This window comes from Aethina tumida, chromosome 4 (genome assembly GCF_024364675.1).
Source record: "Aethina tumida isolate Nest 87 chromosome 4, icAetTumi1.1, whole genome shotgun sequence".
In the NCBI taxonomy this organism is placed as follows: domain Eukaryota; kingdom Metazoa; phylum Arthropoda; class Insecta; order Coleoptera; family Nitidulidae; genus Aethina; species Aethina tumida.
The window spans coordinates 16,002,837-16,019,865 of NC_065438.1; the positions used below are offsets into that span (position 1 = coordinate 16,002,837).

The 17,029-nt window shown below is 27.0% G+C and overlaps 1 protein-coding gene across 3 annotated transcripts in view; it reads right to left on the minus strand.

Annotated features, from left to right (window-relative positions):
• Window positions 1–14,813, minus strand: part of LOC109604695 (protein abrupt) — a 39,373-nt gene extending 24,560 nt beyond the window's left edge. For 2 of the 3 annotated variants that reach the window (XM_049965858.1, XM_020021229.2), the window contains exons 1-2: window positions 14,403–14,812; window positions 4,724–5,180 (exon numbers count right to left, since the gene is read on the minus strand). In XM_049965858.1, the coding sequence (XP_049821815.1) occupies window positions 4,724–4,992 (269 nt within the window). In that variant the 5' untranslated portion in view covers window positions 4,993–5,180; window positions 14,403–14,812. Of the gene's footprint in view, window positions 1–4,723; window positions 5,181–14,402 lie in introns of all 3 variants that reach the window. The other variant, XM_049965859.1, reaches the window with a different exon arrangement.
• Between the last annotated feature and the right edge of the window lie 2,216 nt (window positions 14,814–17,029).

Consider the following 17,029-nt stretch of genomic DNA (forward strand, 5'->3'; position numbering starts at 1 on the left):
AGCTAAAAAATTAAAATTTTAAATAATAAAATATTTAATTTAAATTTATTGTATTTAAAAAAATGAAAATGATCATTTAAATTAATTTAAATTTATAATATTTGAAATATTTTGTTTAAAAAATTAAAAACAATCATTAAATTTATAATATAATAAGCTTAAAAAATCAAAAATACTATTTAAATTTAAAAAATTTAGTTAGATTAACAACATTTTACTGTATTTAATATTTTTTATGTTGTAATCTAAAGTTATATACAAAAAGGGTGACCTTTAATATCTCACTCTCTATTTTTGTTAATGGAAGTTCCTTTATATTATGATATTTTTGGACAGGTTTCTTCTTAGGTTATGCCCATTTGGAGGCTACAGAAAACCTTTTTTCATATTTAAAAGTTAAAATCTAAAAAATAGTAATTTTTTTAAATTTTGAGATATTAAATTTATTGTTTAAAGAAATCTTTCGCAGCCTCCCTTATGTGGACAGGTCCGGCTCCACTCAAAAGTGACATCTGGCGGACTTTGAAACACTAAATTAATTATTTATGCTAATTGTTGATAAAAACGACTTTTACTTAAACTAAAAGATTTTACTTGTTTTTATTAGCTTTTTCCAAATTTTTAACAAGGATATTAATTTCAGCCAGTTCTTTCCTGCACATTTAAAATTGGATATCTCAATTCTATCAAAGGATGTCTTAATATTAAAATATATTCCAATTAAAAATATAGTGCACGTCACTGGATTTTTGTTTAATAAAAATATATTAAATAATTTGATCAAAAACTTCTTTTATAAAATAAATAAAAAAGCTAAATATAAGTCTCTACACACGTCTAACTGGTTTAATTTTGTTCTTCTAATCTGTGCACAATACATTTCCGCAAAGGCACATCAGTTCAAACGGCGCAAACGATTCGGCCGACGGGCATGATCGATAATTTATTTGGATGTTATTACCGGTACACACCTAGATCAATTAATTTAATTAGATTTAAGTCGAATGAAGTGTACGTATGGAGATTCTACAAGGGCAACGATTTATTGCCCGGGGCGCGGTAATTTCATAAGCTTTAATTACTTAAATATTATCCACAACGTAGTACATTACCCAAAAAACATTAGTCTAGACTCCGGACCGTAATAACATGTATCGGGTAATTTGATTTCTTTTTTTTTTTTTCTTTCAACGTGTACTTTTTTAAACACGTTGTAGAATTGAATTGTTACATGCGCAGATAAGTAGGCTTAATTGATTTGTAATGCGTTGAGCAACAAATAATTGAACAGTTTTGACTTATGGGGCCGCCGAAAACAGCTCTTAATATGGTTCACAACCTATTGATCGCACTGACATTTGAATGACTCGCAGCAAATCAGATTTGAAAGTTAAAAATCCAGATTAACAAGAATAATTAACTATATTTATAAGTGAACTTCGAAAAAAAATTGCATAATTGCATTGCGGCAGCAATATTCAAATAAGATCTGTCTCAATTTCGGTCGCTAATTAATGTATGTACATAATAATGTGTTTATTGTATAAATAATACCACGTTGCATGCCTTTATCAAGCAGAAATCTATCAATCAACGGCACTAATACATAACAATTTCGTACACAAAACTTCTATTACAGTAATTAAAAGTTGATTGCGGCGTTGGGGAACAATACACGTGTCACAAGACGAAAATGACGGGCCAAAAGTTAAACCGACACGTGTTTTTTTCGGGGGGGATATGTAACGTAAGTCGTTTAAAATAAAAGAACCGTAATTATCCGAGAAACTTTTCACTGATATACTGAGGGAAAAACGTTTGCGAGGCCGGCCGTAACGGGAAAATAAAAATAAGTCTGCATGAATTTATTTGCAGCAATTTGCCAAATTACTTTATGACGAATAAAAAATTCTCGGTAAGGAAAGTTTATAAAAGATTCTCGCGGTTTAATTGCCTCGCGTGTGGCGATATATCAAAATTAACCGATCGCACAAGACAATAACACTCCATGGTAAATAGGTTCAAAGAAATTACATGATTAATGGGTATGAGATACATTAAAAGTATGTTGTGGGGCTCTTTCAAATTAGTCATATGTTAATTGTTGGATGTTGTGCAAGTTCTAATTAAAATTAAATTTTTAACTTAATATGGAGGATTTAGAAATATTGTGAAAAAAAAAAAAAATAGTACAAATCACACACTAACATGTTATTACAATTATAAAGTGTTATTTAATAAATGTATTTTTAAACAAATTATACAACAATTATTTGTTATTCTAGTTTTATTCCAGATGGTCTAAAAATACTCTTAACAAATACACTAAAAATTCTCGGTAAGCAAAGTATATATATTTTAAATTGGCGTTTAAATATTAGGTATGGTTTTATCAATATTCGAGATTTTCAATTTTTTAATTTTTATTAGTATCTATCCAAAAAAAATATATATATACTTTTTTAAATATTTTAGAAGTAAATAATAAATTGAAAATAATTAATTTCACATTATTTACATATTTTAACAATTGTATGATTATTACACTTTGTTGTATGATTATTACACAGTAATATTTGAATATATTATATCTAACTAAAAAATTAAAAGAAATTAGAATTTAATAATTCTTAAGAAATAATAATATTTTTCATTTTTAATTTTTTTTTATTTTTTTATATTAAATACTAATTTATTGAGAAATGTAAAATTCTTAAGAAATAATAATAATAAATTTCATTTTCAATTTTTTATTAATTTTTTATATTAAAAACTAATTTATTGAACTTGAAAAAATGTAAAATTATTAAGAAATAATAATAATAAATTTCATTTTCAATTTTTTATTGATTTTTTATATTAAACACTAATTTATTGAACTTGAATAAATGTACAATTCTTAAGAAATAATAATACTATTTTTGATTTTCATTTTTTTTATTAATTTTTTATATTAAATACTAATTTATTGAACTTGAAGAATTGTGAAATTCTTAAGAAATAATAATAATAAATTTCATTTTCAATTTTTTATTAATTTTTTATATTAAACACTAGTTTATTGAACTTGAATAAATGTAAAATTCTTAAGAAATAATAATACTATTTTTCATTTTCAATTTTTTATTAATTTTTTATATTAAAAACTAATTTATTGAACTTAAAGAAATGTAAAATTCTTAAGAAATAATAATGCTATTTTTCATTTTCAATTTTTTATTAATTTTTTATATTAAAAATTAATTTATTGAACTTGAATAAATGTAAAATTATTAAGAATAATAATAATAAATTTCATTTTCAATTTTTTATATTAAAAACTAATTTATTGAACTTGAGTAAATGTAAAATTATTAAGAAATAATAATAATAAATTTCATTTTCAATTTTTTATTAATTTTTTATATTAAAAATTAATTCATTGAACTTGAATAAATGTAAAATTCTTAAGAAATAATAATACTATTTTTCATTTTCAATTTTTTATTAATTTTTTATATTAAATACTAATTTATTGAACTTGAAGAAATGTAAAATTCTTCAGAAATAATATTATTTTTCATTTTCAATTTTTTTATTAATTTTTTATATTAAATACTAATTTATTGAACTTGAAGAAATGTAAAATTCTTAAGAAAAAATAATGACTATTTTTCATTTACAAATTTTTATTAATTTTTTATATTAAAAGTAATTTATTGAATGTAAAATTCTTAAGAAATAATAATACTATTTTTCATTTTCAATTTTTTTATTAATTTTTTATATTAAAAACTAATTTATTGAAATTGAATAAATGTAAAATTCTTAAGAAATAATAATACTATTTTTCATTTTCAATTTTTTTATTAATTTTTTATATTAAATACTAATTTATTGAACTTGAAGAAATGTAAAATTCTTAAAAAAAATAATACTATTTTTCATTTACAATTTTTTATTAATTTTTTATATTAAAAACTAATTTATTGAACTTGAATAAATGTAAAATTCTTAAGAAATAATAATACTATTTTTCATTTTCAATTTTTTATTAATTTTTTATATTAAAAACTAATTTAATGAACTTGAATAAATGTAAAATTCTTAAGAAATCATACTAGAAATTATCACTATATCAACATATATCTTTTAAAATAAGAAAAATTGTATAATAGTTAAAAAAGTAATAATATTCTTTATTCTCAATTTTGTTCTAATATAAAAATATTAAAAATGTTTTTTTTGAAACTTTAAATAAATAAATTAGATTTATTCATTTTTAATTATCTTATTAAAAAAATATTGAACTTGAGGTAAACTCATATATAAATTTGTTTTAAAATGAAAATTATATATAACATTACATAATTTAATTTTTTGACATACTTTTAAATTAAAAAGAATTATAGAAGAAATGTAATTTAAGAAAAAATAAATTATATATCATTTATATATAATTTAAATGTTTTAAATAAATAAATAAATAAATAAATAATAAAATGTAAAAGAATAATAATATTCTTCATTCCTAATATTTTACATAATTTTTATATTAGTAAATAATTTATTGAATTTGAAGATATGTAAAAATTTTAATAACAATAAATTCGAAATTTGAAATGAATAATTTATTCATGTATTATCTTCCTTCTCATTTTTTTATTACATATTAGTCACAAAAAAATTTGATATTCGTATAGAATTAAAATAATAAGTTAATTATATCCTGTTAAAAACTTACCTCAATAAACTTTCCATGTCCTTCTGCTGCACATCCCTCAATATAACGATGGGATGTTGACAGGGATTGGCCTTGAGCAGCCGCCTGAAGTACGGGCTGCATGCGCTCAACACGACCTTGTGGGCCGTGAACGAGCAGCCGTCGCAGGCCAACGTCACATCGACGAAATCCTCCTCGTCCCTCAAATGTCGGAACGACGACAGGATCGACGAGTGGAAGTCGTTCCATCGCAGCGAGTACTGCTGATCCGGGGAGGTGTCAGCCCCCATCGGACACAAGGAGGGTGCAATCTCTACGCCAATGGTTGAGCCGTTTCGTGAACGCGGTCGCCTCACTGCTTTTCGCGGTGCCGTCGACACCGCCGTGGCGTTTGGTTACGGGGACGCTAGCTCAGGCCGATCGGCATCTATGATCGCGTTGGGGTACGCCGCTTTCAAGGAGATCGTCGGCTGGGCAACTGGAATAATATTAACAACAATTAATTTTGGTCGTGGGATTAATCGATTAACAAATAAACTATTAGTCGGTGTTTTCAAATAACCGTACTTCCGACTAATAACTAACGTCTGATAATACTATTAGAATGACAATTGAAGTTAGTCGTAAGTCGAGTATCAAGTGAACTTCAGACGACTAATCAGTCGATTATTCAAATCAAGTGTTAGTCGAATAGCTGATTATTAAATTAAGTAGGTTGTTCTCATCTCTAGAATTTCCGTAGTGGTGGGATTAGTCGACTAACAAATAACCTATTAGTCGGTTTCTGGAATAACCTGAATAATTAGGGTATATGATACAATTGATAACTAACGACTAGTCACCCAATTGATAGTTATCAATTGTATAAAAACCTATTAGTCGGTGACTTTAACTAACCAGATTTATGACTAGTAACTAACAACTGACGATACTACTAATGTATAAAATCCAACTATTCGAATGACGCCTGACATTATTCGTAAGATAAGTAACTTGAATAAATATTAGTCGTTTTGACAACTGTTGAGTATCCAATTGATTTCAGACGACTAATCAGTCGATTATTCAAATTAGATGTTAGTCGAATAGCTGATTATTAAATTAAGTTGGTTGTTCTCATCTCTATAATTCTCGTAGTGTTGGGATTAGTCGACTAACAAATAACCTATTAGTCGGTTTTTGGAATAACCTGAATAATTAGGATATATGATACAATTGATAACTAACGACTAGTCACCCAATTGGTAGTTATCAATTGTATAAAAACCTATTAGTCGGTGACTTTAACTAACCAAACTGACGATACTACTAATGTATAAAATCCAACTATTCGAATGACGACTGACATTATTCGTAAGATAAGTAACTTGAATAAATATTAGTCGTTTTGACAACTGTTGAGTATCCAATTGATTTCAGACGACTAATCAGTCGATTATTCAAATTAGATGTTAGTCGAATAGCTGATTATTAAATTAAGTTGGTTGTTCTCATCTCTATAATTCTCGTAGTGTTGGGATTAGTCGACTAACAAATAACCTATTAGTCGGTTTTTGGAATAACCTGAATAATTAGGATATATGATACAATTGATAACTAACGACTAGTCACCCAATTGGTAGTTATCAATTGTATAAAAACCTATTAGTCGGTGACTTTAACTAACCAAACTGACGATACTACTAATGTATAAAATCCAACTATTCGAATGACGACTGACATTATTCGTAAGATAAGTAACTTGAATAAATATTAGTCGTTTTGACAACTGTTGAGTATCCAATTGATTTCAGACGACTAATCGGTCGATTATTCAAATTAGGTGTTAGTCGAATAGCTGATTATTAAATTAAGTCGGTTGTTCTCATCTCTATAATTCTCGTAGTGTTGGGATTAGTCGACTAACAAATAACCTATTAGTCGGTTTCTGGAATAACCTGAATAATTAGGGTATATGATACAATTGATAACTAACGACTAGTTACCCAATTGATAGTTATCAATTGAATAAAAACCTATTAGTCGGTGACTTTAACTAACCAGATTTATGACTATTAACTAACGACTGACGGTACTACAAATGTATAAAATCCAATAATTCGAATGACGATTGACATCATTCGTAAGATAAGTAACTTGAATAAATATTAGTCGCTTTGACCAGTGTTGAGTATCCAATTGATTTCTGTCGACTAATCAGTCGATTATTCAAATTAGCTGTTAGTCGAATAGCTGATTATTAAATTAAGTCGGTTGTTCTCATCTCTATAATTCTTGTAGTGTTGGGATTAGTCGACTAACAAATAACCTATTAGTCGGTTTCTGGAATAACCTGAATAATTAGGGTATATGATACAACTGATAACTAACGACTAGTCACCCAATTGATAGTATCAATTGAATAAAAACCTATTAGTCGGTGACTTTAACTAACCAGATTTATGAATAGTAACTAACGACTAACGATACTACTAATGTATAAAATCCAACTATTCGAATGACAATTGATATTATTCGTAAGATAAGTAACTTGAATAAATATTAGTCGTTTTGAACAGTGTTGAGAATCCAATAGATTTCTGACGACTAACCAGTCGATTATTCAAATTAGGTTTTAGTCGAATAGCTGATTATTAAATTAAGTCGGTTGTTCTCATCTCTACAATTCTCGTAGTGTTGGGATTAGTCGACTAACAAATAACCTATTAGTCGGTTTCTGCAATAACCTGAATAATTAGGGTATATGATATAATTGATAACTAACGACTAGTCACCCAAATGATAGTTATCAATTGTATAAAAACCTATTAGTCGGTGACTTTAACTAACCAGATTTATGACTAGTAACTAACGACTGACGATACTTCTAATGTATAAAATCCAATTATTCGAATGACGATTGACATCATTCGTAAGATAAGTAACTTGAATAAATATTAGTCGCTTTGACCAGTGTTGAGTATCCAATTGATTTCTGTCGACTAATCAGTCGATTATTCAAATTTGCTGTTAGTCGAATAGCTGATTATTAAATTAAGTCGGTTGTTCTCATCTCTATAATTCTCGTAGTGTTGGGATTAGTCGACTAACAAATAACCTATTAGTCGGTTTCTGGAATAACCTGAATAATTAGGGTATATGATACAATTGATAACTAACGACTAGTTACCCAATTGATAGTTATCAATTGAATAAAAACCTATTAGTCGGTGACTTTAACTAACCAGATTTATGACTATTAACTAACGACTGACGGTACTACAAATGTATAAAATCCAATAATTCGAATGACGATTGACATCATTCGTAAGAATAAGTAACTTGAATAAATATTAGTCGCTTTGACCAGAGTTGAGTATCCAATTGATTTCTGTCGACTAATCAGTCGATTATTCAAATTAGCTGTTAGTCGAATAGCTGATTATTAAATTAAGTCGGTTGTTCTCATCTCTACAATTCTCGTAGTGTTGGGATTAGTCGACTAACAAATAACCTATTAGTCGGTTTCTGCAATAACCTGAATAATTAGGGTATATGATACAATTGATAACTAACGACTAGTCACCCAAATGATAGTTATCAATTGTATAAAAACCTATTAGTCGGTGACTTTAACTAACCAGATTTATGACTAGTAACTAACGACTGACGATACTACTAATGTATAAAATCCAACTATTTGAATGACGATTGACATTATTCATAAGATAAGCAACATGAATAAATATTAGTCGTTTTGACTAGTGTAGAGTATCCAATTGATTTCAGACGACTAATCAGTCGAATATTCAAATTAGGTGTAGGTCTAGTAGCTCATTATTAAATTAAGTCGGTCAGTCTCATTTCTAGAATTCTTGTAGTTATGAGATTAGTCGACTAACAAATAATTTATTAGTTATTTTTTAAATAAACTGAAGAATTAGAGTATATGAAGAAAACCTATTATTCAGTGTCTTTAACTAACCAGATTTATGACTAGTAACTAACGTTTGACGATATTACTAATGTATAAAAACCGACTATTCAAATAATAATTGAAATTAAGACTTTCTCGTAGTGATTTAGTGGAGTAACCTATTAGTTTGTTGTTGAAATAATTCGATTAGTTAGGTTATATTTTACTACTCATGACTAACGACAACCAAACTTGTGTGTTTGTCAATTATATAAAAATAACTTAAATAAACGTTATTTTTTTTCAATAGATTTCAGTTGACTAATCAGTCAGTTATTTAAAGCAGTCGTAAGTCGAGTACTGAAATAAGTCTGTTATTCTCAAGCCTAATTAATTAATTAATGTTTCCTTTTGTGGCGCATCCACCATTCTTTTAAATTTAGCTTTGGTGAAACGTTGTTTTGTGCGGTTATTCTAAATTTATAAATAACTGTGTTTGTCGTCAGAATTGTACTTGTTTATTATTAGTAGCCAAAAATTACTACACTACTCATTTTCTACGGAATTTCATGGGGATTAACAGTGATTAATCCGACCAGATTTAACACGTAAATGATAATTGCATCAAAAATTGTGCAAAAAATTCGGCAAATTAAATTCGACAACACCAATTACACATTTCGGTACACGTACAATAAAACAGATACAGACCGAGGCTGCCAAACTTGTTAATTAGATGGAAATGAGCATGAGTCAATGCAGTTCTTATTTGGTATTGTTCTGGGCTCATAAAAAATGGAACAATCATAATTATAATACACAATTAAAAAAATTTAATGTTTTTTCAACACTAATTACGTTACTTACAATCGAGATGAGCTTATGAGAAAAATAATTGTGTTAACTTCAGGAAATACATCCGAGTAAACTCGGGAGAATAACAATCGTTTAATTAAAAATTAATTGCTCGAATTTTTTAATAATAATAATTTCGTATGAGAAATGTGGGTAATGATCGTTTGCTTTTTCGGGGCCCGACGAATTTTTTACACATTAAGTTTTTAATTATTTCGGGAATAATATTGTAATTTAACGAGTCGTGTTTAAATAGCGTTATAATTATCATAACGAAAACAATTTGGTTTTAATGTTCTTCTGTCGGATCTATTCAATGTTAATTAAATTGCTCATAATCGGTGAAACTTTCGTTTTCACATAAAAATGGCATCGGCAGTGAAATAATAAAGTAAAAAAAAGGTGGATTTGCATTGTGAAAGTCGTCACATTTTCGACGTTGGTTCAAATCAACAGGAATAACAAATAGAAAAATCAATGCATTGTAAACAATTCGGTTATTTTTCTTCGTGGTGTTGCAAGCAATGATTCAACAGCCGATATGTAAATTGTTAAGGAAATATTTGTGTAAGAACAATTATTGACAGCTACACACGTTATTACTCCCGATATTGTTTGTTTAAGTTTTTATGTTTGGATTAAGATCTCAATACGAGAGTCATCTTTGGTCCCGTGTTATTTTAAATTAGAGTCTATTAATAGCCATGTACTCAAACAAATTACATCGTTTAACGTTTGTGTCCGTTGTGCGGACAGTCCGGCACAGTCGCACGGGGAAGTGAAAACGATTTGGGGCCGCACCGAAACTGCGTTCAAATAATTGTAATTAGTACATTACACGTACACGTCATGACCGTAAGATGACCGCGTCTATTGTATCAACAAATTATCATTGTGCGCCGCTTCCTACGCGATGTATCATATTTTCCTATTAAAATAAATTATTTACATTACCAATAAAAGCGGGATGAATAACGTACCGTTCCGTTGTTTTTTTTTTTTTTTTTTTTCACCAGAAAAACACACCGTACCGATTAATATGCACATCGGTCTCGAATGCGATAAATTATTAATGAAATAACCTTTAAAAATAGAAAGCCCCGGCTTAAATCCTAAAAATTATTATCTAAGCAATTGCCATTACACCTACGAGGAAAAAATTAACACAAAATTATCATAAAAATGTAGATTTCGGAATAGAAAACATTTTCGGGTAATTAAATATATTTTCGTACTTTTGTTATAATGTCGTCCCGTTTAACGGACATGATCGCCTCATTATCATACGAACGATTGTGGGAAATAAACTGTGGTCCCTGATTTTTTATTCAGCAACACTATGATTATATTATTAGATTATGTATCACTATTATTAGACATTAGTGCATATTTAATGTGTTAAACAACGTGTCACATAAAAATCACCGGACATCTTAAGCTCAGAAGGGCTTTTGAGAGGTGTGCGAATTTTAAGTTCCCTAGGCCATCGATAGATGGCGCCAAAAGGATTTATGGAACTGCTTTGACACAAATTGTGTTTTCTAAGATATGTAATGTGTTTAAAATAATTCCTGTATGAATAATAAATTGATTAACAACTTTCAGTAATACTTAACAAATTATTAACTGTTTAAATTATAATTCGAAGAAATTAATGTGTTGTTTATTGTGGGAAAACCCAATTTTAAATTTAATACATAAGAAACATTAGAAATCACATTTAATTAATTAAAACTAGTTCAATAATAGTGTTAAAATAACTATCTATAGACAAATATTTGTTGTATATTTTATAAATTTAAATAATAGTGTTGTTATTTTAATAAATAGTTAAATAGTTATGTTAAAATTACAATATATAACCAAATTTTAATAAAAATCAATAACTTTTACCATTTTGGGGCCAATTAAAGTGTATATGCAATACAAAAGACATATCAGTATATACAATTTATAAATTTAATACTAATTTTATTAAAAGTAGTTAAAAATTTATAATAAAATAACTATATATAGCTAAAATTTTTAATACAAAACAGAATTATTTAAGATCATTTTACTTTTTTGGTAGGAAAATTAGAATACACAATTTATAAACTTAATAGTTTTAGAAATAGTTAAGTAATTATTTTAAAATAATAATCTGCAATTAAAATATATAATAAAAAATGAGTTATTTGTGATTTGGGAACTAAATATAATAATTATATTAAAATTTTTAGTATAAATAGCATTAAAATATAAAGTTTAATACTATTATTTTTAAAAATAGTTAAATAAATATGATAAAATAACTACCTATAGCCAAAATTTTTAATAATAAATCAGATATTTGAAGTATTTTGGAACTAAATACAAATATTTTATTAAAATTTGACTCTTAAAAATATTAGAATACAGAATTTCTAAATTTAATACAAGAAATAGTTAAATAATCATTAAAATAAGTATCTATAATCAAAATTTTTAATAAAAAATCAGGTCCTTGAGCTATTTTGAAACTAAATATAATAATTTTATTAAAATTTAAAACATAAAAAACATTAGAACACAGAGCAAATTTTAATACAATTATTTTTAGAAATAATTAAAATTAATACATAAAAATACATTAAAATACAGAATTTATAAATTTAATACTAATATTTTTAGAAATAGTTAAATAATTATATTAAAATAACAACTTATAGCCAAAATTTTTAATAAAAAATCAGTTATTTTACGCATTTTTAGAAATAGTTTAATAGTTATATTAAAATAACTAGTTATAGCCAAAATTTTTAATATAATATCAATTATTTAAGGTATTTTTAAAAATAGTTTAATAGTTGTTTTAAAATAACTACTCATAGCCAAAATTTTTAATAAAAATCAGTTATTTGTGTTATTTGGAAATTAAATACACTTAAATCACGTAAAATTAAATCTGATTTTATTAAATTTGTAAGACAAAAAACAGAATATAGAATTTATTATTATTATTATTATTTTTAGAAATAGTTAAATAATTATATTAATAAAACTACCTATAGCCTATGTTTTAATAATAAATAAACTATTTAATGTATTTAGGAGCTAAATACAGTGATTTTATTAAATTTTAACGCATAAGAACAATATAAATAGAATTTGCAAATTTAATACTTATTATTTTTAGAAATAGCTAAATAATTATCTTAAAATAACTATCTAAAGTCAAAATTCTTAATAAACATTCACATAGTTAATGAATTTTAGAACAAAACAAAGTTATTTAACACATAAAAACATGAAAATACAGAATTATTTTTAGAAATAGTTAACTAGTTATATCAAAATAACTATTTACAGTTGAAAATTTAAAAAAAAAATCGGTTATTTTAAGTATTTGGGACTAAATACAATGATTTTATTAAAATTTAACACAAAAACATTAAAAATTTATTAATGTAATACAAAACAGAATTATTTTTAGAGATAATATTAAGATAACTGTTGTCAAACAACTATTCATAGCCAAAACTTTTAATAATAATTTAATACAAAATCAGTTATTTAAGGTGATTTTATCATTTTAGGACTATATATAACTTTAATATAAATTTAGTAATAGTATTTTTAGAAATGGTTAACTAATTATATTAAGATAATTAGCGATGGTCAAAATGTGTAACAAAAAAACCTCAAAGTAATTTGAGGTTATTTTACAATTTTGATAGAAACTAAAATGATTTTTATATAATTTAGTGTATAATTTATAAATTTAAAACTTAAATATACAGTAAAAGTTAAGCAATTATATTAAAATTAATTAATTATACAATTATACATATGATAATAATTGACTCGTATCATATTATAATAATTACGATAGATAACAATATCTAAATCTAAAATTTACCTTTAACGTTATTATTTATTTTAATTAAAAAACATTATTTACACAAATGAATTAATTCTTTTTAATTGTTAATGTTATTCCAAGAATATTGCCATCACATAAATAATAATTAATAAATCTCAGTAAAATGAGTTAATCGACGAAATAAAATATTTGTCACTAATTGTATTGACAATTAGCAATAATGAAAATAGAAAACAGTCGAAAGGTGCTAAACGTGGGAAAGAGCCATTTCTATTTTAACTACCACAATTTACAATTAATTTGTATTTTAACGACCAACAACACCACAATTAAAATGCATTCCAACAACAATTACCATCGACTTATTTGAAAAATATGATTTGGCACATTTTTTATCTATCACACAGTTTCACAAATCAAACTAGAAATAGTGGTGCATCGAGTGTATAAAAAAAATCGACGAAACGAAAGTAAGTGGGGGGATGAAACGCAACGGCGACGAGAGCGAGCCGGTCCCGTAGTTCCCGAGGAAGCGTTAAAATAAATAAAATCAATACACCACTAAAAATTAGTAAGTGGACAATGGCGCAATGGCAAAAAATTCGGGATATGCGCAAAAATAGGAAAAAACACGGTCCGCCGAAAAACTACGTTTGTGCGCAATGTGAATTGTGTGTACCGAACGAAGGGGCGAGATCAAAAAAAAAAGTCCATTTCTGATTGGTTACCGATAATTGCAAAATCAATACGCACTTTAATGCAATTTAATTGATCAAACATTGACGAATTGCCGTGACGGCGGATCGGCCGCCGCACGGTGTCGGCCGGGGGTGCTTTTTACCCCCTTTTCGTCCACCCGGCACACGCATACGAAACGTAATTTTGACAGACACTTATTTACGTCGCGTCCGTGTACGGCGGACGCACCACGGAGGAGGAAAAAACCCGTAAGGACACGTGCTTTTGAGGTATAAACATGGAAATTAATTGAGCTTCCTTTGAGGATGATGACAATAAAAAAACAAGTGCGGAGTGTTTTTGCGCCGCACGATTGTTGCTTTGGACGACTCGTAACGATGCTAATTAATTAATACTTGGGTACTTACGAAAACGTGTCGTTGATTTTTACGTTGAGGAGCTTCGACGTCGTCTCAATTAAGTAATCACTGCACAAAATACCCAATAAAATCCACCAGACCGAACCAAATGAAATGCGGCAAAGTGTGTGAGGCGCGTAAACTCCGAAAATTTGACAAAAAACAACCAAGTCGGAAAGTCGCAAAACCAATCCGAAATAAAATAAATAAAAATAAAAAAATGAAAACACAACACTATATAAACAATCGTACGTGGAACAACAACGGTGCACGGCTGCGGCCAATGGTAGAATGGAGTGCAGGCGGGTTTGTTGCAATTGTTGAAACAATCGGCGAATAGTCCGACACTGGCTGGTTTTAGTTTGGTGCGTGCAGAAGGAACGATTGTGCGCGCCGACCTGCCGCGTTTGCCGCCTACCAAGCTATGAGGGCCACGAGCGTAAACTCTCGGTGCCACTTACTCTCTGCCATCATGGCTCCTACGGACTCGGATTCGGATGAGAGAGGAGAGAAAACAAAAAAAAAAAAAATGTATAACCGGCCGTGTGTCCGTGCGTCCGCCCGGCTCACACCGTGCAATAATCGTGCATTCTTCGTCTTTATTTCGCGTTCGCACCTAACGCCGGCCCGTTCGGACGGTGCGACGTCGCACGTTACGACCGTCGCGAGCTTTTTGATCGACGCGTCGCGACGCCTTATGCATTTTTTTTATGTATTTAAAATGATTTTAAATTACGGCGTAATTGTTAATCATAGAATAATTGGGCGAAAATTTATTTTTTGAGAACAGCTTTAACTGAAAGCTTTATGACGACGCTTTACAACGACACATGCATTTTTACAATCCTTGTTTATTTTTAATTTGCCCCACAATTAATTAAAAATTATATAATTTGTATTTGTATAATTTTTTTATGAAAAGCTTTTTTTACTGAAAGCTTTATGACAATATTTCAAGACCTTCAAGGCATTTTTACTGTAATTTATATTATTATAATTTGCCGTATAATTGTTAATAAAATAATGTAATAATAATAATAATATAATTCATATAAATTAAAAAAAAGCATATTTCTGAAAATATTTATTTGAAAGCTTTACGATGACGGGTTGGGACGCCTTATGCTTTTTTTTATATATTTAAAATGATTTTAAATTACTGCGTAATTATTAATCATAGAATAATTCGGCGAAAAATTTATTTTTTGAGAAAAGCTTTAACTGAAAGCTTTATGACGACGCTTTACAACGACACATGCATTTTTACAATCCTTGTTTATTTTTAATTTGCCCCACAATTAATTAAAAATTATATAATTTGTATTTGTATAATTTTTTTATGAAAAGCTTTTTTTACTGAAAGCTTTATTACAATATTTAAAGACCTTCAAGGCATTTTTACTGTAATTTGTATTATTATAATTTGCCGCATAATTGTTAATAAAATAATGTAATAATAATAATAATAATATAATTCATATAAATTAAAAAAAGCATATTTCTGAAAATATTTGTTTGAAAGCTTTACGATGACGGGTTGGGACGCCTTATGCTTTTTTTTATATATTTAAAATGATTTTAAATTACTGCGTAATTATTAATCATAGAATAATTCGGCGAAAAATTTATTTTTTGAGAAAAGCTTTAACTGAAAGCTTTATGACGACGCTTTACAACGACACATGCATTTTTACAATCCTTGTTTATTTTTAATTTGCTCCATAATTAATTATAAATTATATAATTTGAATTTGTACAATGTTTTTATGAAAAGCTTTTTTTACTGAAAGCTTTATGACAATATTTTAAGACCTTCAAAGCATTTTTACTGTAATTTATATTATTTTAATTTGCCCCATAATTGTTAATAAAGTAATACCGTACAAGTTTTTTTATATAAAAGCTCCTTGAAATTAATTAACTGAGAACTTTATGTCATTATGGCCGTACGTATGCATTTTACAGTTATAATATTTTATTAATTTGCTGAATAATTGTCAATTGCATAATAATAATAATTCATATAAATTAAAAAAAAGCTTATTTCTGAAAATATTTATTTGAAAGCTTTATGATGACGGGTTGTGACGTCTTACGCATTTTTTTTATATCTTTAAAATAATTACCGCGTAATTATTAATTATAGAATAATTCGTCGAAAAAATTATTTTTTAAGAAGAGCTTCTAACTGAAAGCTTTATGACGACGCGTTACGACGACACATACATTTTTGCAATCCTTGTTTATTTTTAATTTGCACCATAATTAATTATAAATTATATAATTTGTATTTGCATAAATTTTTTATGAAAAGCTTTTTTCACTGAAAGCTTTATGACAATATTTCAAGAGCTTCAAGGCATTTTTACTGTAATTTATATTATTTTAATTTGCCGCATAATTGTTAATAAAATAATACCGTACAAGTTTTTTTTATAAAAGCTCTTTGAAATTAATTAACTGAAAGCTTTATGACACTATGGCTGTGCGTATGCATTTTACAGTTATAATATTTTATTAACTTGCTGAATAATTGTCAATTGCATAATAATAATAATTTATATAAATTAAAAAAAGCATATTTCTGAAAATATTTATTTAAAAAAATTTATTTTTTGAGAAAAGCTGTAACTGAA